The sequence below is a fragment of the Paroedura picta genome, chromosome 3 (assembly GCF_049243985.1).
Source record: "Paroedura picta isolate Pp20150507F chromosome 3, Ppicta_v3.0, whole genome shotgun sequence".
Classification (NCBI taxonomy): Eukaryota; Metazoa; Chordata; class Lepidosauria; order Squamata; family Gekkonidae; genus Paroedura; species Paroedura picta.
Window position 1 is genome coordinate 128668504 of NC_135371.1, and position 25405 is coordinate 128693908.

Consider the following 25405-nt stretch of genomic DNA (forward strand, 5'->3'; position numbering starts at 1 on the left):
TTAACTGTTCACTTCAGATGCTGCATTTTCTCAGAGGCTGTTTACAAATGGGGGGGGGGGAGTGAGAGGAGAAATCGCAAGTCAGAACACCCTCAATGCTGGAGCTTTCAACACTCAAGAGCACCTCTATTTAATTTCTCTCTTCTCCCCCCCCCCCTCACACACACTGAGGAGGAGGAGGAGGAGGAGGAAGAGGGGGAGGAGAGTGAGGAGGAGGAGGAGAGAGAAAAGTGAGCTCACATTCACACATTGGTGAAGAGGCTGGTCTTGCGATTCCTTTGAATATTTTACTTTCAGTCAGTTTCCCTTCATAGTCATATACACAGAGACACATGCTGAGCTGAAGCGAACCACAGCAATGGGCTGCACTGGAAGATCTGAAATCTGATCACACACAATCTCGCCCCCTGGTTATCTCTGTTACATACCTCTGCCTATCTGTATAGGCAGGCAGAGAGGGGGAAAGGAACACTATCAGCCACACCATCGCCACCAAGCAGAACACCTTATCTCTTATTGCTGGATACACTCACACACACACGCACACATACCCAGAGACAGACTCTCACACGTCTCTTTCTCTCCTCCTGGCTTCCCTGGAAGATTTTGCTGGCTGTTTTTCATGGAGAAAGTCCAAGGAGAAATGGAGATTGAGAGATGGGAAAGAAGCGAAGAGATGTCAGATGCAGAGAAAAAAATGATTCAGGAGACATGGAGCAGAGTGTATGCGAACTGCGAGGACGTTGGGGTCTCCATACTGATCAGGTATTTAAAATGGCTCATAAGAAGCCAAGAATTGAAGTAAAATTGATTGAGGTTTGGGTGGAAGCAACTGTTTCTCTCAGTGTAGTGGCTCCTGGGGGGAAATTGCATTTTGATTTCAAAAATGTTAGAGAAGGAAACGGGGAGGGGGGGGGGAGAGAGAGTAAATACCACTGCTGTTGTAGCTGGTGCAAATCAATATTCCTGTCAGAAAGGTCACCTTATTCTGTGTACATAAAGCAGGAGTTTCAGAGGAAGGGATCATCGTGCAGCATTCTGCTCGGCTATTCCGATTTAGCTTTTTTGCTAATGGAATTATATATACACACCAGATTCCTGGGCGAAATAATGCAACTTGCGAGCCAAGATAAATCCCAAACAGGGTTGCTGAAGCTTGTCGATACCATCTGCTCATTAGCTGGGTTGCAGTGTCAGTAGAAAAGATAATGCTGAAGTTGTCTCCTGGGGCTGCCATGAAGGTTACCAGCTGGAGAGATGGAGTGAGGCAAAGGCTGACAGGTAAACGAACGCTGGGTTCAGGGTGGCATTACTGGACTGGAACTGGCATGGTGAGAAAGTGCTGCATGGCGATGGATGTTGTGCATCGCAGAAATCAATTAGACAGGCAGTCGAATCAGCCACTGTGTTTATAGGTGCCCATCCAGGTGGAACAAAGAGGAAGGCAGACAAGACACTCTCTTTGAAACTGATGTGTTCCACAAACCAACTGAACCAAACACTTCCCTTGCATTGGTCTGAGTTGTTTCAGTGAGATCCCCTAAGTGTAAATATATTGCTTTCAGTGTTTTGTGGATTGTGGCCATCTCCCTGCTAGAATTTCAGGGAGCTGCTTCAATATCTGACCAACACGATTTGTGTTTCTGAAACTCCTGAAGACGCTCTTGGACATCCATAAAGGTTAACGGGGAAAACCACCGCAGGTGACAGGAATGATAGGCCCAAGCTGGTAAGAGATGGGATGAAGGAGCAGGAAGCAATTGGTTTAAGGAAAATGCACTTGACCTGTATTTAGAACTCCTGTTCCAAACACAACTAAGTGAATCTGTATCCAGAATCCATCAACCATCTATCAACTGAACCCTTCCCTTCCTACCTTTTCTTCCACGCAGTTGGGAAAGTTAGGTCAGTCTGTATTTCTCCCATTAAGAGAAAAGAAGGAGCCTGGGCACTCCTAAGAATGTTAAGAATCAAAATGAATTGTTATAATCCAGGGATATATTCTGAGTTGTCTGTAGCTTGGCAAAGAATGGGATAAAATTCAGGATTGTACATCAATAGCAACTCAGTGCATCAACAGCAACATCAATAGCTGTATTTACCCCTTCTATTTAAAGTTTCTTAACATAATTGTTGGTTTTCTAGGATTTTTTTTTTTGGGGGGGGTGAGAAACTGGATTGTATTTTATTGGGAAAATGCTCCTCTACAGAATTATAAAATTGTAATCCTACAGAGAATTAAACTGCTTGAATCCAATAGATTGCAATGGCCTATAAGTGTAGTACAAGAGAATACAATTTTTAAGTAATCCAGATCTTTGTCTATGTACAAACAGGTTCTTCTGCAAAGTTTCTTCTTCTCATAGATATTTAGTTCCTAAAACAGAAATAAGAGACTGCTCTTAATTTGATGCAATTCTTCGTTTTAAAAAGTTGCCTCAGAGCTTCACAGTTCCAGGTAGCATAATGAACATCCTTTGTTTTCAAACACTCAGTAGTGTAGCTGAGTTTTGGATTACTGATCTACTAAATCAAATTTTGACATTCACCTGTCCCATGACACCTTTCCACATAGAACCAGATACATACTTGGCCTCACCCAGCTCTCAAATCAAAATGGGTGAAACAACATAGGCTTGTCTATAATGAACAAAAATTTCTGATTTGTCCCCCCTGAGCAGTCTACTTGAGGGTATTGGATAATGTTCAGTTAGTTTAAAGGAATAATTGAAGTTTGGGTGTGTTACAAAGCTACACAGAAAACATGCAACAAGATAGCTATCATATTCTCAGATAGATTTGGATAATCCTTCCTCAAAAAATGTAGCTCTCTACATTGTTCCACCTTGCCAAATACACCCAAAATTGGGTACTATTGCTGTGCAGAAGTGTCCTTTAGTGATAATACAGTGCTGAACTGTGCTGAAATTTCATATTTTCTTATGGTCTATGGTCTGTGCTGCTAATCTTCAACATAGGTTTCCTTCCTTATGGAACAGCAAACACTTCCAGATAACATGTATGCAAAAAAATTAGCGCTTTCTTACAAATACATATACACACATTCCATAATATTCCAAAGTCACACGGGTCAATTTTTCAATTTACACAACCATTTAAGTAATCAGACATCATGTTTAGCAGCTATCTTTTGGTTCACAAATCATAACATGGGGCAGCCTTGCCAAAAGTTATGGAGATCCACTGACTCCTTCTAATTGCTAGATTCTGGAAAGTTCTTTTCCCCAGACTGATTTGCAATCAATTGCAAACTATATCAGATTAAGATTAAGATAAGGTTGCATCAGCAACAGGTTTGTTTTCCAATCAGTGTATACTAAACATGATAAACTAAGGGAAGAGAAAGGGTGTCCTTTGATGTTGCAAAACATAGTTCATGATGGAGTACAAAACTATATATTTGCTTAGTAAAGGAGTCAGATGATTTGTATGTTGTCTGTAGTGAGAAGAATAGTTCTACTCGGCAAAGCAGTTGTATACCTCAGCTCCAAAGCTGAGGGGAAGGTTCTACCATCCCCTGCCAACAATTGTGCAAACTCTGTGGCAGAAGGCTGACATGCGTATATTGACATTTTATATGCACATATGTACACAATATATTGCTGGGTCTGCCATAGTCTCCATTCCATGTTGCTACCTTGCCTTGAAGAACGACAGCGAGAGCAATTTGAGAAGGGGAAAAGAACAAACTCGGATTGTAAACCCAGATATAGAGATTGCCCTGATGGTACCCATTTCAGTCTCCAAGAAGTTATAATTTTGCTTATTCATTTCTCATTTATTTTATCCGTATGTGCCCCAGTCTGGCTCCTGTTTTGTGTACTTATACTTAACTAGTTCTGCGTTAGGATGAGTGCTGGCCTGTGCATCGGAGAGGACTAGAGAACTGATCAATATCTGCACCTTACATATTCAATGCACATTTGGATGCATATCCTCCCCCCCCCCCCCACCTTCACCTAGCTTATGCAAGAGTTTCTACATCTGGCTGTCAATTATTTTTAGTCTCGCTCGAAGGTAAATAAATTGGACAGAATTGGACGTAAGAACAGGTTGTGATAACATCTGCATCAGGAATTAATCCTGGCAGCTCACTGTGCAATTTGTACCTGACTGAGTTTGTCTGGCAATAACCGCTAGAGATTTCTAATACCAAAACAGATAACTTATCTTGAAATCATTCAAGAAATATACAAAATGACTGCAATGTCACCAGTCAGCTGAAGGAAAAGGAAGCTGATAAGCAATTGGAGATGGTAGACAGAAAGCACTGCAGCCTACCTTGTCCCTTGAATTACTCAGGCCAGACTGAAATTGCTTTCCAAGCTGGGTCAGAGTGGTGAAGTGATTATCAAATGCTGTTTGTGAAATTGCACAAGAGATCTAAATGTTTATCAGGGGAAGGAGAAAGAAGAAGATACCATTTCTATTCATTGCCCAACTTGTCCTAACCTACAAGAATAAGGGTGGGATATTTTCCTGTGTCATTATGCCAACAGTTTGTAACACCAGTTTCATCACTCTAAGTCCTTTAAAATGAACTGGAGTAACACTGCCTAGCATTTCACTGTGAATGACAGACATGGAAGCTGAATACGAGCACTGCAATCCTAAACAGAGTTATACCATAGCCCACTCACCAGTAGTCAATCAGAAAATTTGTATAAAAGAACAGCTGAAAAGCTTGTGTGGCTTCTAATCCCAGGGTTTATCTAAATGATGCAACTGACACAAATTGTGTGTGTTTGTGTGTGTGTGTGGGGGGGAATCCCGACATGACTCGCAGCCACATGTGTGTAAGGGGATTGTGGGATCGAGACCATGTGGAGTCCAGGGAAGAGACAAACAAACTTTCTGCAAACAGAACCACAGCTGTTTCTGCTGCTGAAAACAACACGGGATCTATCCAGAGCCCTGATTTGTATCAAAAATGTTGGAAAGGTGAGCCCCACCCCGCTGTTCACCCAGGGAACCACACATGTGTCAATTGTATTGTTGAGATAAGCCCTCCAGATGCTGTTTGTAAGCTAATTACAGCCCATTCTCAGTATGCATTGAATTCCCAGTCCCAATCAGGGACCTGCATGCTTGGAAATGGCATTCCCAACAGCATGACACAGTATGAGTCAGGTCAGGGGAATACAGACCTAACATTTAAAATAATAAGAAGAGAAGAAAGCGCTGCTGCTGTTGTTGTTGTTGTTTGCATACCCAAAAGACTCTCAAAGCAGCTTGCAATCACTTACCCTCCGCTCCCCACAACAAACACCCTGTGAGGTAGGTGAGGATGAGAGAGGTCCAGCTGGCTGGCTGCATGTGGAGGAGCAGGGAATCAAACCCATTTCCCCTATTCACTAACTGGAGACAAATATAATATTTAAACTTTGCTCATTGAGCAGTAGTCAAGCCAACTATCTTATTTTCCAAACGTCAAACGCAGCCCAAGCTGATCCAGTTTGTGGACCATGGCCATGCTGATGGAAAACAGATAGTCCTGCAAACCTGGGGGAATCAGCAGGTTTTGAGGGGGGAGGGACTGAGGACATTAAAACAATACATGGGGGACATTAAATCCCCCCCAAAAAAAGATGCGCCTGTTGTTGGTAACTGGGGGAAGAAGGCAGGCTATCAGGAGCGTTGCTGCTAGACAGGCAGCCGGGAGTTTGTGCTGCTCTCAATGCAAAAAGAAAGTATGATGGGCGGAAGGTAGAAAGAGAGAGAAAAGGGGACTGTAGGCATAGGGAAGAGAGACAGAGACAGAAGTTAAGAGAAGCAATGGGGGAGGAGAAAGAGAGAGCCTGAAGGTAGAAAATGAGGGAATGAGAGGGCCACTCCTGCAGGTTTCTTTCAAGTACCCAATTGTGCTCTATAATATGTAAGGTGCTTTTGGACAGGTTACAAACTTGCCCATGATGGCATGTGTAGTCAAATGCAAAGTAGTTGGGCATGTTTCCAGTGTTCTCCATAGCCACAGGTAATCTATTACCCCTCTGTCTGGAATGTGGTTTGCTCACAAAGTGCAAGCAAAACACTCCTACTTTGAAAAGAAGTTTTTTGAACATGCAAAATATCCTGCATGTGCACTTTCTCACACCGCTTCCTCCATCTCCACCTGCTATCATTCTGATAGGGTAGGAAAATCAATTAAAATCACTACTTTAAAAAGGTGTTTTAGGCTTGTGTGTTGTGCCTCGCCTTCTAAGTGTTCCGTGGAATTGGATCTCCGCGATAGACTTCCTCCGCCATCTGTTTGTGCAAAACACCCAATAGTGGGGGGCAGGCTTATGAAAGAAAGAGTTTGTTTGGTTGTGCCAGTTTGACTGATATGGCTGTGTGGATTATCTCTGTGCTGTCCCAGCCTTGCCCCTTGTGCCTCTGTGTCTGATCCCTAAAACCAACCATATTTGTGTCTGTTTGCATTTGTTGGGTTTATGTGTTCTCAAGCTGCCAGCACAGACCTGTGGATCGATACAGTCAGTCTTCAGCACGTACTAGCATGCCGAATGGCATTGATGGAACAAGCACAAAAACAACACATGCTCTCACAGCAGTTGGTTTTAAATGGAATGTGATCTCTCCAGGTGACCCAGTAGCACACATAATCCAAGCGAGTCTGTAAAATGTGAGTGCACATCAGTAGCAGCTACCTGGGTAGCCACCACCCTGAACACCACTACAGCCCACCTACACAACTAATCAAAATGGTGCTGGTGTAAATTGTGAGCAAGTTTCTACAGGTACATAATCAGCCTATGGTTGCTCTGTCAATGAATCTGGTGCTGAGGCTTTGGGTTTTTTGTACTTCATGTTTGACACAAAAGTTGCCATTAAGGATGGACAAGGAAAGATTTTGCCATAAATAAGGAAACCCTCACCTTCCAATCTTTTACCCCTTGTCATGTCTGTGCCAGCCTTGCAGGAGCAGGCTTTCAACTGTGCCTTTCTATGACCATTTCTGCACTGGAGGCTTTGTCCTGGTCTGTAGGCTGGAATCTCAGTCAGGGCAGGTTGCCCCACCTCTTTCTGCTCCCACATGGGGCAGCTTTTCACCTGGTGCACTTCATCCACTTCAGATTTGTGCTCCCTTATGGGAGCTGGGGCAGAAAATTTCCCAGTGCAGAAACAGTTTAGGTGAGAAATCCTGTTCAATCTCTTTTTGTCCCCACTATTTATTAACAAAATAAAGCAGGAGACTAATACACCAGTGGGAATAGGGAAAGGCAAACATTTTTCAAGATAAACAAACTCTGAACTCTGAACAGCTACATAAGCATATGGTCCTGCAGATATGCATCAACTCTTTTTAAAATGCTAATAAATAATACAAAAATTACTTGTACATATGGGAAGAGTGAGGTTGTCTCTCATAAGAACATAAGAAGAGTCTTGCTGGATCAGACCAATGGTCCATCTAGTCTAGCATGCTGTCTCACACAGTGGCCAACCAATTCCTCTGGATGGGCAACAACAGGGCAAAGAGGCCAAAACCTTACATTGATGTTGCATCCTGGTTCTGTTGAGGTTGCCTTCAGCAATGTGGAGGTTGCCTTCAGTCACCATGGCTTATCCTCCATGAATCTATCTAATCCCCTTGTAAAGCTGTTCATTCCTATGACCATCACTACATCCTCTGATAGCAAATTCTATATTTTAATTTAATTCAATATTTTGCGTTGCCAGGCATGACAACCAGTGGCAGTTGGGGGACGACCATCAGTGACGACATGACCTCACTTTCATGGAGAAGCTGGAAGTTATACCAGTCCTCTATAGGTGTCTTTGGAAATTCTGTGGTAAATCTCAGGTTCTGGCTTTTTCCTGGGGGTGATGCCACACTGTTGGGCCAACAGCAATGTTTTTTATTAATTTTTCTCCTGCTGCCACTCAGGGCAGTGGAGAGAAACAGGAGCCGAGGGTAAAGATGCCCCTCACTCCTATCTGGAGCTTGGCAGCCTTATACCCAAATGGATAGGATTACCAACCTCCAAGTTGTGAGAGCCACAAAATGAATGGGCCACATAGTATAGGTGAAAAATATGAAAAACCACGAGAGGCAAAATAGTACAGAATATGTAATGCTCCACTTTCCAGAAAAATGAATAGCAATGTCAAAACCATCGAACCAGCACAGACTCAATAAGATATCATTCCTGTTCCCGAATGTAAATTAGAGAATTAAAGCATTCTCAAAAGTTAATTTTCACAATAGAACAGCATCTGGTTTAAAAATGATTTCAAACTGATTCTTCATCAAAATCTATTACAATATCAGCGTTCAAGAGCTTATTAAGAAACATCCTCCTTCTGAGCAATTTGGAAGAAGGATGTTTCTCAATAAGCCCTTGGACACATATTGTAATAGATTCTGAGTAAGAATCAATTTGTGTTCTATTGTGAAATTTTCCTTTTGAGAATGAATGCTTCAATCCTCTAATTTACATTCTGGAACAGGAATGATACTCTTATTGAGACTGTGCTAGGTCTATGTTTGATCATTATTTTTAATTCTGCTGTTCATTTTTCTGAAAAGCAGAGCATTAAATATTCTGTACAATTCTGCCTCTCGTGGTTTTTCATATCTCTGTGGTGACAGAGACCAGTTCATCCAGAGAAAATGGTCATCCTCCCCAAACCACACCCTCCTCAGGTTCTTCCACCGAAATCTCCAGGCATTTCCCAACTCAGAGCTGGCAACACTAACAGTGAGTACAACAGTGGGTACACTCTTTTTGCTTTAAGTGCACAGATGCAAAAAGGAGCACTGGTGAGAAATGGGTGTTACCAATCTGGAACACTTAATTTACCAGAAATGAAGATGTCAAATGAAGGGAATAACTCGGTATTTCCAGAGATAGTTCAATTTTCCATTTGTGTCAAGGCTATGCCTGGTGTTTGCTGACATAGTCTTTGGAATATACACAGGCAATGATCATAAATCAACTGTCATGTTCAGGCCGGTGCCTGAAACTTTTACTCTGCCCAGGAGGTTTTGGGACAGCCAGAGGCAATTACAAGATATTAAGGTAGCAAACAAAGGAGAATTAGCAAACCACAGCAGTTCTGGGAGCCAAGCATTCTGTGTAAAGAAGCAGGCAGGGCTGGGGTTCAAGGTCCATAGGCAAGGTGGGTATCAAGAAATATCTGTCTCTGGAAATGAATACAATATTAATAACAAGGCACAGACACTACTCTGTTTTACCAAGAGACTTGGAGAACAGAGCAGTGGTTGCAAAAATTGCTTCTACAGATTGGACCTGTGACTTCATTTTGATCAGCTTAATTACTGAAATCCAGGTGTTCTTCATTCATTGAGGTGGTTGGCGTAGTGGTCAAGAGAGGTGACCTCCAATCTGGTGGACTGGTTTTGATTCCCCATTCCTCCGCATGCAGCCAGCTGGGTGATCTGGAGCCTGTCACAGTTCTCCCTGAGCTCTCTCAGCTGTACCTACCTCACAGGCTATCTGTTATGGGGAGAAGAAGGGTAGGCAATTATAAGCTGCTTTGAGACTCCTTTCGGTAATGAAAAGTGAGGTTAAAAAACAGCTCTTCATCAACTCTGTTGAGAGTCAAAGCTGAGGGCCTTTTCGCACAGGGATCTTTGTTGCAAATTGTTTGCGGAATGAAAAATCGCCATTTAAAATAGTGGAATTCGTCGTTATGCATACCTGCCTTTGTAGTGGAATCAGTTGCGTTTTTTAGCGTTTCCCACAGGCTTCCGGTCTCGGCAGAAATCGCTAGAAAGGAAGCGCTATTGCCAAGCTCGTCCCGCCCCTGGCCGTCAAGCAGCCAATGGGCAGCCGTTAGCATGCTCCCAAACAGCCCCTTTCCCTTTAAGAAAGGTTTTAAAAAAAAAAAAACGACCCATAGCAACGAATCTAGGTAGATTCGTTGCTACGGAGAGACCCATCCAGCTGCCTAATGTGAGCTGTCGTTTGATTGTATGATCGTTTGCACGCTGCCTCGAGTGATAAAAAAAAAATCCCCCCCCCCTCTCACGGGCCCGATTTTCGGCTGAATTTATTTGTAAAAAATAAAGGGACTTTATTTCAGCAAACGGGCTTTTCAGTGGTTTGTGCTTAGTGACTAAAGGTGAAGGACTGAAGCCAGGGAAGCCTCTAAACAGAAAGAGGCTCGCCGGTGCGTTTATCCCCGCTCGCTCGGAGAAAAAAAAATGGCGATCGCTTCGCCGGAAGTTTGGAGGAGAGAGCCAGGGGGAGGGACTTTGAAGAACCAGCAACAATGGTAACGCACAGGTCTTTAGCGCTACTGTTGCAGATTGGTTGCAGGAGTGTATCGCTATCCGGAGGGTGAATCCACTTTTCTGGATTCCCCTGAAAGCGCCACAACGAAGCGCTTTTTGCTGATTGGTTTCAGGATTGTTGCAGATTGTCTACGACGTCGTGGGTTATTGCAAATTAGTAGCGTTTCCAAATAGCAACCATTCTGCTACTTTGAAGCCGTGCGAAATGGCCCTGAGTCTCTGCCTCTCCTGAACTGTAAATCTTACCTTTCGTCTGTGATGCTCTGCTGGCTCAGGAAACCCCAGAGGTGAGAAACAAACTGATTCCTGTCCCTTTGTCCCCTGCTGAGGCTTCTTTTGCTGATTCTGACTCTAAATTCAACTGCTCAGATAGGCATTCCATTGGTGCAACTTCTGATTCCTCCATCTCCTCATCCTCGGAGGAAGAGGCAGCGACTGACTCACAACAATGTGTGAGTTGTGGAGAGGCTAGAACAAAATTCAAAGGCTTGGTTTTAGACGGAAAGGCAAAAGAGCAATGTAGTAGACTCTAAGAACATTTTTGTAGTTATTTTATTTCTGGGCAATCAGAAATGTAGTTGCTCATGTGACATAATTGGTCTAAAACAAGGCACTGCTCTCACGGCCTCCCGCTTCCTAAGTACTCCTGTAAATTCTCTGTAAATGCTTCTGAAATAAATGGGGAATTTTCATTTATTTATCCTGCATTTTTAAAAACCCGCCCTTCGTCCAAGAAAGCATTACACATTGCTCTCCCTACCTCCACTTTAACCTCATCGAAACCCTGTCAAGTAGGTTAGTCTGAGAACATGATTGTCCGAAAAACACCCAGCAAGTGAGGGTGTGAACTTGAGTCTTCCAGATCCTAGTCTCAAATGCCAACCTCTACACCACTGGCTCTATGAGGGAGGGAAGTAAAGTGTGGTCTCCTAAAGATAAGCAGTCCTTAATTAATGAGCTAGAGTTAAATGACAAGGATAACCAAGATTGTACATGACAACACATCATTTGGAACAGTTAAGTCCAAAGAACTCTGGAGGGATCTCTTCCCCTTCCAGAGGCTAATGGGATACCTTGAGTGGTGGCAGTAGACCGGAGAAAGATTTGTGTGGGGGTGCTATCAAGTCACGACTGACCTGTATATGCAGGTGGGGTTTGAACTGGCAGTACTCCTCAGGAAAAATATTTAGAGTTCATGGTGGATGCAGCATTGAAAATAGTAATTCAGGACATAGTACCAACAGCAACAAAAAAAAATCAATATTGGGAATGACCGGGGAATGGGTTCTTAGATGTCCTGTTTGAAATAGACATTATAGTACTGGGAACGGTACAGGAAAGAGGAATCAAAATAATCAAGGGAGTTGAGGAGCTTTTCCTAAAAACTGTGGTGTTAGGCCTTTTTCATTTGGAAAAATAAACTAAGGGAAGTATTACAGATGTTTAAAAATAGTACAGAGAGTGATTTCGCTCTCGCTCTCTCTGTAATGCAAGAATTCTGTACCAACTAATGAAATTAAGCATCAGTAGGTTCAGCAGATCTAATAACTTTTCCCACACAGTACATGTTTAACTTGAGACATTTCCTGCCATAGGAAATACCGGTGGTCACAAGCTTAGAACCAAAGTAGATGCTACTTTATGAGTTTGCCACAGGGAAACAGCCATACAGTAATCCAAGTCACTGTAGCAACTCATGTGTAAAAAGCAGAAATAAGCCTGATTCTGATCTCAACAGCGGTGTAGGGAGAGGGGCTCCAGGCTCCCCCCCCCCAATACCATTTTCTGCAGACAAAATGACCCTGAGGCTGCAGGGGCAGGTGTGGTTTTGCCCTGTTAACTCATGTCTGCTCTTCCCGCTCCCAAGTGTGGGGGCAAGTTAGGAGCAACTCCTCCCCTCCCCCACTGCTGTCCTACTCCAAATTGGACCCATCTGCAGTTTTTGCATACAAGTTGCTGTAGGCACTTGCAGCAGCAGCAGCAGCAGCATGACTGCCAATCCCAATGGCAAACTTGTGAAAAAGTTAATGGCTAGTGGAGTACTGGGGAGTGTGATCAGTTCCCATCCCCCCCCCCCGGTTCCAGGCTTAGATATTAGATCAGCGTGGATCCATTGGTTAATCCACCATGAATTATTCCATCATTTTATTTCTAGCTTTGCATTTCTGGCTTCCCAGCCCATAGTGGTTCAGCTGCTTGTGAGGTCGAGATAAGCTTTTACATTAATCCGCCATCTTCTTTTTATGTCCTTGGGATTTTAATTGACTGTTTTATGAATAGACTAGCAAGAAAGCCCATTGCAACCAGGAATGCAATGTGCTCTAGGAGCCAACGGACACCGGGAGGTGCAGATCTGTGTGTGTGTATGTGTCTCCCTCGCCCTGCGTGTCTCTCGGTGTGCCTCGCAGCAGGAGGTATAGCAGGTAATTAGGGCTCGGTCTTAGGAGGGAATCAGGGCTGGTGTGCAGTTTGTGGCAGCTCTCTGTCTCTGTCTCTCTCTCCCTCCATGGCAGCAGGGGTGGCTCTCTCTGTGTCTCTTTCTCCATGGCAGCAGGAGCCATAGCAGGTAATTAGGGTGCATTCTTAGGAGGGAAGCAGGGCTAGTCAGCAGCTTGGGGCAGCTCTCTCTGTGTCTCTCTCTGCCTCTCTCGCAGCAGGAGTGATAGGAGGGAATGAGGGCTCATTTTCGATCTGGCAGGGTTCTGCGTGTCTCTCTCTGGCTCTGTTACATTTGAGAGGAACGTGGCTAGTGTCCAGGGAGGGAGGACAGGAGCTGTAGGGGCAGGGCCAATCAGGGGACAGCCAGCATTGCTGGCCGAGCCCTGATTGGCCCTATTCCATCTCGGACAGCCGTTCCACCCCCCAGGTTGTTTCACAAATATATAGAGGAACCATGGATAAGGATGTTTCATTGCATGTTGTGAACTGCCACAAGATGGCAAGTCTGAGAGTGGCGGTATACAAATATTATTTAAAATAAATAAATAGATGCTAAGCAGGGGCAGCAGTAGATTGTACTTGGCTAGGAGACCACAGAGGGAGACTGGGGTTGGTTTGTGGAGGAAGGTGATAGCAATTTTGTCTCATTCCTGGAATAACCTTTAGATGGTTTGTCATGAGTATGTTGCAACTCAATGGTGTGTTCCTTTTCTTCTTAATGGAGCACTGGAAGAAACAAGGGGGTAAGTGAGGGGAGATGGAAGAAGAAAAGGAACAAGGAAATGCTGCGTAGGAAATATCTTCACTTCCTCCCCTTTGTTTTGCTTTGCATCCTCACCCTCACCCTCACCCTCACCCTCACCCTCACCATCGTCATCGTTATTGTTGTTGTTGTTGTTGTTGTTGTTGTTGTTGTTGTTGTTGTTATTATTATTATTATTATTATTATTATTATTATTATTATTATTATTATTATTATTATTATTATTATTATTATTATTATATCCTGGCCTTCCCTGGTCAGCTTACAGTAGGTAGCAGAGCCAGTTTGGTGCAGTGGTTAGGAGTGTGGACTTCTAATCTGGCATGCTGGGTTCGATTCTGTACTCCCCCACATGCAACCAGCTGGGTAACCTTGGGCTCGCCACAGCACTGAAAAAACTGCTCTGATGGAGCAGTGATATCAGGGCTGTCTCAGCCCCACCCACCTCACAGGGTGTCTGTTGTGGGGAGAGGAAAGGGAAGGCGACTGTAAGCCACTTTGAGACCCCTTTGGGTAGAGAAAAGCAGCATATAAGAACCAACTCTTCTTCTTCTTCTTCTTCTTCCATCAAAATTAAAGAACTTTACAACAAATTACATGTTGTTGTTATGTGCGAAGTCGTGTCCGACCCATCGCGACCCCATGGACAATGATCCTCCAGGCCTTCCTGTCCTCTACCATTCCCCGGAGTCCATTTAAGTTTGCACCTACTGCTTCAGTGACTCCATCCAGCCACCTCATTCTCTGTCGTCCCCTTCTTCTTTTGCCCTCGATCGCTCCCAGCATTAGGCTCTTCTCCAGGGAGTCCTTCCTTCTCATGAGGTGGCCAAAATATTTGAGTTTCATCTTCAGGATCTGGCCTTCTAAAGAGCAGTCAGGGCTGATCTCCTCTAGGACTGACCGGTTTGTTCGCCTTGCAGTCCAAGGGACTCGCAAGAGTCTTCTCCAGCACCAGAGTTCAAAAGCCTCAATTCTTTGACGCTCGGCCTTCCTTATGGTCCAACTTTCGCAGCCATACATTGCAACTGGGAAGACCATAGCCTTGACTAAACGCACTTTTGTTGGCAGGGTGATGTCTCTGCTTTTTAGGATGCTGTCTAGATTTGCCATAGCTTTCCTCCCCAGGAGCAAGCGTCTTTTAATTTCTTTGCTGCAGTCCCCATCTGCAGTGATCTTGGAGCCCAGGAAAATAAAATCTGTCACTATCTCCATTTCTTCCCCTTCTATTTGCCAGGAATTGAGAGGGCCGGATGCCATGATCTTTGTTTTCTTGATGTTGAGTTTCAAGCCAACTTTCGCACTCTCCTCCTTCACCCGCATCAACAGGCTCTTTAGTTCCTCTTCACTTTCTGCCATTAGAGTGGTATCATCTGCATATCTGAGGTTGTTGATATTTCTCCCTGCAATCTTGATCCCAATTTGTGACTCCTCTAATCCCGCATTTCTCATGATGTGCTCTGCATACAAGTTAAATAGGCAAGGCGACAGTATACAGCCTTGCCGAACTCCTTTCTCAATTTTGAACCAGTCAGTGATTCCATGTTCAGTTCTCACTGTTGCTTCTTGACCTGCATATAAATTTCTCAAGAGACAAATAAGATGCTCTGGTATTCCCATCTCTTTAAGAACTTGCCACAATTTGTTGTGCTCCACACAATCAAAGGCTTTAGCATAGTCAATGAAGCAGAAGTAGACGTTCTTCTGGTACTCCCTAGCTTTCTCCATTATCCAGCGTATGTTGGCAATTTGATCTCTAGTTCCTCTGCCTCTTCGAAATCCTGCCTGTACTTCTGGAAGTTCTCGGTCCACATATTGCTGGATCCTAGCTTGTAGGATTTTGAGCATAACTTTGCTAGCATGAGAAATTAGTGCAATGGTGCGGTAGTTTGAACATTCTTTGGCATTGCCCTTCTTTGGGATTGGAATGTAAACTGACCTTTTCCAATCCTGTGGCCATTGTTGAGTTTTCCAAATTTGCTGGCATATTGAGTGTAGCACTTTTACTGCATCGTCCTTTAAGATTTTGAATAGTTCAACTGGAATGCTGTCACTACCACTAGCTTTATTGTTGCTCAGACTTCCTAAGGCCCATTTGACTTCACATTCCAGGATGTCTGGCTCCAGGTCAGTAACTACCCCATTGTGGTCATCAGGGATGTTAAGCTCGCTCTTGTATAGTTCTTCTGTATAATTTTGCCACCTTTGTTTAATCTCTTCTGCTTCTGTGAGGTCCCTACCATTTTGGTCCCTTATCATACCCATCTTTGCATGAAACGTTCTCTTCATATCTCCAATTTTCTTGAAAAGATCTCTGGTCCTCCCGATTCTATTGTTTTCGTCTATTTGTTTGCACTGTTCATTTAAGAAGGCATTCTTATCTCTTCTAGCTTTTCTCTGGAATTCTGCATTCAATTGGGTGTATCTTTCTCATTCTCCCTTGCCTTTCACTTCCCTTCTCTCCTTAGCTATTTGTAAAGCTTCCTCAGACAGCCATTTTGATTTCTTGCATTTCTTTTTCTTTGGGATGGTTTTAGTTGCTACCTCTTGTACAATGTTGCGAACCTCCGTCCATAGTTCTTCAGGCACTCTGTCTATCAGATCTAATTCCTTAAATCTATTTGTCACCTCCACTGTGTATTCGTCGGGGATATGATTTAGTTCATACCTGAGTGGCCTAGTGCTTTTCCCTACTTTCTTCAATTTAAGCCTAAATTTTGCAACAAGAAGCTCATGATCTGAACCACAATCAGCTCCTGGTCTTGTTTTTATTGACTGGATAGAACTTTTCCATCTTTGGCTGCAGAGCACATAGTCAATCTGATTTCTGTGTTGACCGTCTGGTGATGTCCATGTGTAGAGTCGTCTCTTGGGTTGCTGGAAAAGAGTGTTTGCTATGACCATTGTATTCTCTTGACAAAATTCTACCAGCCTGTGCCCTGCTTCATTTTGTACTCCAAGGCCAAACTTGCCAGTTATCCCGGTTATCTTTTGGCTTCCTACTTTAGCATTCCAATCCCCCATGATGATAAGCACATCATTTTTGGGCGTTGCTTCTAGAAGGTGTTGTAGGGCTTCATAGAACTGATCAACTTCATCCTCTTCAGCAGCAATGGTTGGGGCGTAGACCTGGATCACTGTGATGTTGAATGGTTTGCCTTGGATTCGAACTGAGATCATTCTGTCATTTTGGGGATTGTATCCCAAGACTGCTTTTCCTACTCTCTTATTGATTATGAAGGCTACTCCATTTCTTCTGCGAGATTCTTGTCCACAGTAGTATACCTGATGGTCATCTGAATTAAATTCACCCATTCCTGTCCATTTTAGTTCACTGATTCCTAAAATGTCGATGTTCAGTCTTCTCATTTCTTGTTTAACCACGTCCAGCTTGCCTTGATTCATGGATCTGACGTTCCAGGTTCCTATGGAATAAAAATCTTTACAGCATCGGACTGTCTTTTCGCCACCAGTTACTTCCACAACTGAGCGTCCTTTCGGCTTTAGCCCAGCCGCTTCATTCATTCTGGCGCTACTCGTACTAGCCGTCTGCTCATCCCCAGTAGCATATTGGACACCTTCCGACCTGAGGGGCTCATCTTCCAGCGTCATATCGTTATGCCTATTGGAACTGTCCATAGAGTTTTCATGGCAAAGATACTGGAGTGGTTTGCCATTTCCTTCTCCAGTGGATCACCTTTTGTCAGAGCTCTCAGCTATGACCTGTCCGTCTTGGGTGGGTCCGTCTTGGGTGGGACAAATTACATATATAATAAAATTAATCTGTTATAAACTAAGTTTTATTATTATTAAAAACCACCTCCGCTTATCAGTTAAAAACCTTTCTGAAGGGGGGGTAATCAATGTTTAAGTGAATCAGTTGGCTGGGTGGTTTCTCAAGCAGGGTAGCTAACCCCTCCGAGCAGGACACCTATGGTCTTGCAAGTGAGATTACCTGTAATAGCAGCTCTCACACAGCTGGCTTCCTCACTCATGCCTGCACATTTCACACTCCCCTCCAGGAGAACTAGGTCATGGGGAGAGGCTGTTGGGAGGCACGTCAAGTAGGAAAGTAGTCAGCTTTCTTTTGCAGGGTTTTTTTTAAAAAAAAATCATCAGTAAATAATTCAGCAGCTCGGCTACTACAAGTTTAGAGAGGAGTTGTCTGTGTCACTGGATCACTTGCACATCAGCATGCCAAAAACAAACTCAAGCCACAGGTGGGTTCAGTAAAGAGAGGTCTGTTGGGGTGCTGAAACCCTGGGTCCAAATGCTTCTTCGGGAGCCACAGATTGTCTGGGTGGCCACTTTGTCAAGGCGTCTTCTCTCAGCTTTCCAATGTACAGAGATAATATCTTGTTCACAGAGTGGCAGGGAGAATGAGTGAGAAGTATTGTTAATGCACCTTCCATGCTTTATGCGTGATAGAAATTATATCCACTTGAAAGGGCATTCCTTAACAAAGGAATCCCCCCCAGACCATTCAAGACTGTAGTCTAGTCAACACCTGGAAGAAGAAGAAGAAGAAGATGAAGACGACGACGACTTGGTTCTTATATGCTGCTTTTCTCAACCCAAAGGAGGCTCAAAGTGGCTTACAGTTGCCTTCCCATTCCTCTCACCAAAACAGACACTGTGTGGGGTGGGTGAGGCTGAGAGAGCCCTGATATCACTGCTTGGTCAGAACAGTTTTCTCAGTGCCGTGGCGAGCCCAAGGTCACCCAGCTGGCTGCATGTGGGGGAGTACAGAATCGAACCCAGCATGCCAGATTAGAAGTCTTCACTCCTAACCACTACACCAAACTGGCAAGCCACAAGGTGGCTACAGATTCCCATTCCTAATGCCAAGCAGTCCTAATAGCTTGCTGGGAAATCTTCGCATTTGTGTGAGAGCATGGGAAGCCCAATTCCCAGTGAAAGCCCCACAGGGATTGTTGTGAATGTCTTATGGACCTTTACACTGCTTTTTCTTGGGGAAGGGAGGGTTTTTGTTTTTGTTTCTAGTTCAATACAAAATGTACAACTAACAGCTGTGGTGGCAACTGGATGTAGATTAATAAAACTGTGCTCATTTCATGTATTTCAAGTATATGCAATTAGATAACCAGTACAGGTGTCGAAAACAATAAATGTGCATGATGAAGAATGTGAATGCCAAGACGAAGATGTCTGATATTAAGTGTTGAGGCATAATTCTTTAATGTTAGGATGTCCATCAGCTGCTAACTGAAGATAACTGGGGTAATCAATGGGGCAGAGACTGCCTGTTTTATAATGTTGCGTAGGCCATAAACTTTCCCCTACAGCAACCACAATACCTGCCAGTAAAGACAGAATATCTGCAACGTTCGTTTGAACTAATAGAGCTGGTGGTGCTCATGACATTTTACTCCTCACAGAGAAACTGCAGAATTCAGATACTTTGATATAATAACCTGCACAAAAAAAAACCCAACCCTTTCTGATTCTCTTTCTTTATTCTTGTTTAACCATCGCCATAAACAAGAACAAAGGGATTCCTGAAGGATCTGATTCTGACCACAGTCTGCTGAAATCAGGGTTTTAAGCAAGGAGTGTCTAGGAGCGCTCCGTTTCCATTACATCTCCCATCCAAGTCTTTCATCCGGTCTCCAAAACTTACCAGTTTAGGGTTTGTTTGCTTGTTTGCTCTTTTCTTCAACACCCTCAATTTGGTCCTTACAGCAACTGTGTGAAGTAAGACAGACTAATGAGGTCTGGACCAAGAACACATAAGTTGAAGACGTTCACAGCTTTTAGGATTTGAACTCACCATGGCATACCTAAACTGCTGGCAGAGTTTGAATATGCAGAGAAAGTTCAGCACCAGGTAGTTTAAAGAATAAAATGGTTTTTATTCATGATGAGAAACAACTATGTATAGAATGAGAGAGAGCTGTTCCAGCTGTTGTCTGCAGTCGTTCAAGTTCATTTATTATGGTTGTCTAGACAGCTTGTAATACAAAAAAAACCCCCACAAAATTCAATACAAAAAATTGTTTACCAAGTAACTAAACTACAAATAGTTCAGTAAATTATAACACAATAATCACTCATATACAGAGGGAAATTACTTAAGAATAGGAGAAAACATTTAAACAGATGAAGAAGAATTTTTTTTAACGTTATCTGCAGTCATTCTTCTGTTCAACAGCTGCTGTTCTGGAGGTGAGTAGGGGGAAGTATGCTCAAAAAGGAGCAAGTCTCCTGTTGAGCCATTGGGGACACTGGAGGAGCCAACCCCAAAATCATCAGGAAGTACCCATGCCGTCTATGCTAAATACACATCTCCTGGAATACCCCCTACAATTATGCACACTGCAGATCTTGCATAATTCAATGTAAACAGAGTTGCACTCCTCTTAGCCCACTGAGGTTGATGGGCTTAGAAAGAAGCAACTCTGCGTAGGATGGTGCTGCATATCTGCTGTACACTCTCCCAGTTCCAGTACAATGGCATAGTGTGCTTTGGTGTGAAAAGTGGAAGCAGTTAACTAGTTCACTGGGTGCAAGACAAGCAGGGACCAAAGTTCATGTGATCCAGTGGGAAGCCCTTTGAGGCTAGTTCATATAACAGCAAACCATGGTTTATCGTTATGAATCATGCCATTGGTTCAGATGCACCATCTTAGGTTAAAGTCGGTGCATTTCCTTTTACCTTTATTAAATGGGTTAACCTCACCATGGCACTCCTGATTCAGTCTCTCCTCCTACGACAAACACAGATAGGATAGCCAGCCTCCAGGTGGGACCTGGAGATCTCCTGCTATTATTATAGACCTCCAGATGACAGAGATCAGGTCCCCTGGAGAAAATGGCTGCTTTCAAGGGCAGACTTTATGGCATTATACCCTGCTGAGGCCCTTTCCCTCCCTAAACCCTGCCATCCTCAGAATGCACCCCAAAATCTCTAGGTATTTCCCAACCCCAAACTGGCAGCCCTATACACAGATGCTACTAAAAGAATCTTAAAAGAAATGGGAAATCCAGTCAAGGTTCTCCAGTGTTTCTCTATTTTGAACCTGAAATAGATGCACCTTATCAATCTGTACTATTCTTTGCACACAGGTTTGGGCAAAGTGTAACCAGTTAGGCATTCTCGATTCATTCCTTTGGAGGTTTCCCCCCAGATGTACAAGCACTCTGTACAGAGGTGGTATAATATGAATTGAACTCTACAGCCCAAAGAAAATATTTATTATCTGAAGGCAGAGAAGAAACAACTGTTCCTCCTATCCAGAACAGGACATTCCAAGCAGGAAGTTTAAATTACAGGGAGATTGATTTCAATTAAACATTAGAAAGAACATTTTGGCTGCAATCCAGCTCAGAGTTAAATGCACGTAAATACATTGATTTCAGAGCTGTCTCGTAGCCTTTAACTGTAAGAGCGGCCAAAGAAGAGTTGTGAAGGGAGATTAAGCCTCAGAACTGGAATCAAGGTCAGTGCCTAAAACTGGCAGATTTGGATATATATCTTCAGTTCACTGTGGCCACATGTTGTGAACAAGCACACATTACTGTATTATGTACTCCAAAGGCAGATCATGTAACAAGAGATATAGCATTTTTATGTACAAAGGAATTAAGTATTTATCCATGCTCATAACCACTTGGTAGGTCACAGGATGGGAGCCTTTTTAGTCAAAAATAGCCTCATAGATATCCCAAATCCTGTTATCTCAAAGACTAATGATAGATTGCATTGGGAGAAAGCATACACAACCCTTTCAGAAAGGCCTCTTTTTAAGAAATTGATAAGAAGCAAACTAGAGTGACTTGGCCAGGGTCACCGGTGGATGACTGCTTCAGATATTCAAATTCCTTCTCAGCTGTGGAATTCACTATGTGACCTTCAGCAAGTCAGTCTCTCCTAGGCTAAACCATCCTCACGGAGTTGCTGAATAGAAAAACATGTGCCATCTTGAGCTCCTCAGAACAAGGGCAGAGTCTAAAATCGACAGACAGATGCAGCTTCTGGTAAAACCAGCATGAAGAAAACAGTTAAGTAACTGGCAACTTCCTTTTGTAAGAGAACCTTCCTCATAAGACAACAGACTACCTCATCCCCAGGGAAACTAGAAGCCCCTGAATTTTGCATTATTTTCTACTCTACAGTTTAACTCTTGAGAAAGCAGGACAGAATCTTTAAAAACGGACAAAAGAACTCATTATCAAACAAGATCTCTTTAACAGAAGGAAAAGCACCAGGGGTTTTATGGTTAACTTTTGATTAGAAACATCATATAAGATTCACCAGTAATGTTGGCAAATGGGACCTTTGCAATGATTGCAGAAATTTTCACATAGATGGCTACTTTTGAGGGGCATCTCTCAATGCTGTCTAATGTTTACAGCTGACAGCTTTTAGTGTCATAAAATGAGTGAATGAATACAACAAACATAGACTTGTTTTGTTTCTAGTTTGTTTAAAAAAAACATTTCAAGCTCAAGATACAACTAGGAAGTCTGTTGTGGATATTCTGTGAAGCAAAATATATAAATAGGTAGTGGGTGTTTCAGTGTCCAGACCAGCATTTTTAGGTCATAAAATTTTTGTGGTCCTGGTCTTTAAATACCGGGTAGTTTCAGGAATGGGTGAATACAATAAGCTTATATTTCTTTTTGGCTGAACTTAACGTTTAATGAGTTACTCTGTGCCTTAATTTTTCCAAATACTTCAACAACCCAAACAAATGAAAAAGGAACTGGAAAAGATCAAAAGAGTATTATTAGCCAGTTATTTTAAAATAGAAATACTTTTAACCATGAATTCACCTAGTTGGAATTCATATTTCTCCATTGAAACACCTCTGCATAGTGCTTTTTGAACGCCACCCGTTTTTGATCATGGGTTCTTGGATACTTTTAAAAATTAATCTTGTTCCTGATTTGTTGTTGTCAATGGTGTTTCATCAGACTGGAGGGAGGTGAGTAGCGGGGTACCTCAGGGCTCGGTGCTCGGTCCGGTACTTTTTAACATATTTATTAATGATCTAGATGAGGGGGTGGAGGGACTACTCATCAAGTTTGCACATGACACCAAATTGGGAGGACTGGCAAATACTCCAGAAGATAGAGACAGAGTTCAATGAGATCTGAACACAATGGAAAAATGGATAAATGAGAACAACATGCAATTTAATAAAGATAAGTGTAAAGTTCTGCATCTGGGTCAGAAAAATGAAAAGCATGCCTACTGGATGGGGGATATGCTTCTAGGTAACACTGTGTATGAACGGGACCTTGGAGTACTTGTGGTTTGTAAACTAAACATGAGCAGGCAGTGTGATGCAGCGGTAAAAAAGGCAAGTGCCATTTTGGGCTGTATCAACAGGGGCATCACATCAAAATCACAAGATGTCATAGTCCCATTGTATACGGCACTGGTCAGACCATACCTGGAGTACTGTGTGCAGTTCTGGAGGCCTCACTTCAAGAAGGACGTAGATAAAATTGAAAGGATACAGAGGAGAGCGACGAGGATGATCTGGGGCCAAGGGACCAAGCCCAATGAAGATAGGTTGAGGGACTTGGGAATGTTCAGCCTGGAGATAAGGAGGTTGAGAGGGGACATGATAGCCCTCTTTAAGTATTTGAAAGGTTGTCATTTGGAGGAGGGCAGGATGCTGTTCCCATTGGCTGCAGAGGAAAGGACATGCAGTAATGGGTTTAAACTACAAGTACAACAATATAGGCTAGATATCAGGAAAAAGTTTTTCACAGTCAGAGTAGTTCAGCAATGGAATAGGCTGCCTAAGGAGGTGGTGAGCTCCCCCTCACTGGCAGTCTGCAAGCAAAGGTTGGATACACACTTTTCTTGGATGCTTTAGGATGCTTTGGGCTGATCCTGCGTTGAGCAGGGAGTTGGACTAGATGGCCTGTATGGCCCCTTCCAACTCTATGATTCTATGATTCTATTTTGTGTAAGGGGAGGACTTTAGAGAGGCACACTTTGTGTCACAACTTTTATTTCTGGCATCACCTGCATGCTTGTCTGCCTATTCATTGCTCCAGGAAGTTAGCCATTTTTAAAAAGAAATTCACGTCTCCGGGAACAAGGGAGAGGGAAGTGGGTTTGAGGGCGAGATGAGGCAGGTGCCTTTTGTGTGCTTGAGCCTCCATACCTTCCCTCTGCTGATTGCCTGCTGGTTGCTCTCGAGTAGCGTGTGCTAAATAGGTTTGTGAATCCACTTTATGTGGTTCCCTAACTCGTGCTTTAAAATGGAGAATGTAGCTGGCTGGTTACTGGATGTTGGTGACATCATATGGAGGGACCAAAATATAATGACTACGTAAGGTAAGCATTTCACTACATTTAACGGGTGTGGAAATGCCCTCTGTTTCCAACAAGGGTGAGCCAAAGGCTTTGGGGAAGCCGAAAGGCAAGAGTTTGTTCAGACAGACAGCAAGCAATCAGTGAGAGCCATCTTTCACAAAAGAAAGGCATAAATGTTTCCCTTTTTTAAAACAGATGTCTGTTTTGCTAACATAATCTCCACAAGAAGGTATGGTAGAAATTTGACAATGTGGGTGATATTTGACTAGTGAGTTGAATGGACATCATTTGGCCTGTGAGACAAATATTCAGTTGCTATCTTAGAATTCTATCTAGATTAGAGTTTCCTTTTTTCCTTGCCAAATCCTCAACTCCCAACTCAAGGCACGTGGGTACACTCCATGTGTTAATTGCTGTGAACCCAGTTTAATAGCCATGGCTCCCAATGGAGGATTCTGGCAGCTATAGTTTCCTTGATGAGTCTAAGGACCACTACAAAGAATTATCTGGGGTTATCCTGGGGACCAGAGAAGAAACCCCAGGGAGCCAGATCAGCAGTTGTTTATCCCTAGCCATTTGCCTTTGCAAACAGATTATTCTGCCTACTGTGAAAATCTGCATGAAAAAAATGGTTACAAACAAAATTGTGCAAGACAGAAAATGCACAGAAGAGCATTTAGAACAGGAATGTGGATTTCTGAGCATGAGATTCGATTGTTTTAATCCTACACTACAGCAATTGCTACAGTGCCTCTTGAACAGCAGGCACCATTCAAACCCGTGCAGACAAAACAGATGGTCAGCATGAAGGGTTTACAGAGACACAGCAAAACAGCTGGATTGATGAATCAAGGGATTTGAGGGTCTCCGGCAATAGCCACAGGTATAATGAAGGCAGAGTGAATTCAAGGGCCATTTGTCGCTGTCTAGGATTATGCATTGCTCATGGTGGCGAAATGACTACACTGGACAAGATTCTGTAAAGCTGGTGATTACTTCAGAGCACAGCAGTGGCCTCTGCTCTTTGAAAGTAGCATCTCTGAAAGGCTTGGATAAATCAAAGCCAGGGCTGCTGAAATCAAGATAACAACATTACAGAAAGGACAAATGCCTGTCTACAGAAGGTCAACAGCAACCGCTTAATGCTTGGGCAGAAGCGGAAACATCCCTTCTGTTGCTAGGTTGTTCATATTTTACTGCCTTCCAGAGAGATAACACAAAAGATGGATAGACAGAAGTGTGGGAGGAAAGGGGGAATCCATTACAGTTTGTCATATATTCGTGCCCGCATTAAATGATACATTCAGCACTTTAGTTCATATTCATGTGCCACCTATTACAAGGCACAGCAATCTCATTCAACAGTTGTTTTTTTTTTTGGGTGGGGGTGTTTCTACACAAGATGTTATATCTAGCCCCAAAAGGAATACAATGTAATGTAGCTACAGGATAGGAGTAAGAAGCTTGCATTGTTAACAAGGGAGGTACAGGGTATCTGACCAGTGATTTTCGCAGGTCAGTGGACATTGTCACAGTAACTAGAAAGATCAATGCTGTCCCCCACAAATTTGTTGTCAGAGTATTTTATTCTCCAAAAGTTGAAGCAGCAAAACAAGAAGGACTTAGA

General features: G+C 43.2%; 1 protein-coding gene across 2 annotated transcripts in view; it reads left to right on the forward strand.

Annotated features, from left to right (window-relative positions):
* The first annotated feature begins 180 nt into the window (after window positions 1-180).
* CYGB (cytoglobin) overlaps window positions 181-25405 on the forward strand; it is a 76300-nt gene continuing 51075 nt past the window's right edge. Inside the window, exon 1 of one of the 2 annotated variants that reach the window (XM_077327687.1) lies at window positions 181-765. In XM_077327687.1, coding sequence (XP_077183802.1) covers window positions 623-765 — 143 coding nt within the window. In that variant the 5' untranslated portion in view covers window positions 181-622. The remainder of the gene's footprint in view (window positions 766-25405) is intronic. The other variant, XM_077327685.1, reaches the window with a different exon arrangement.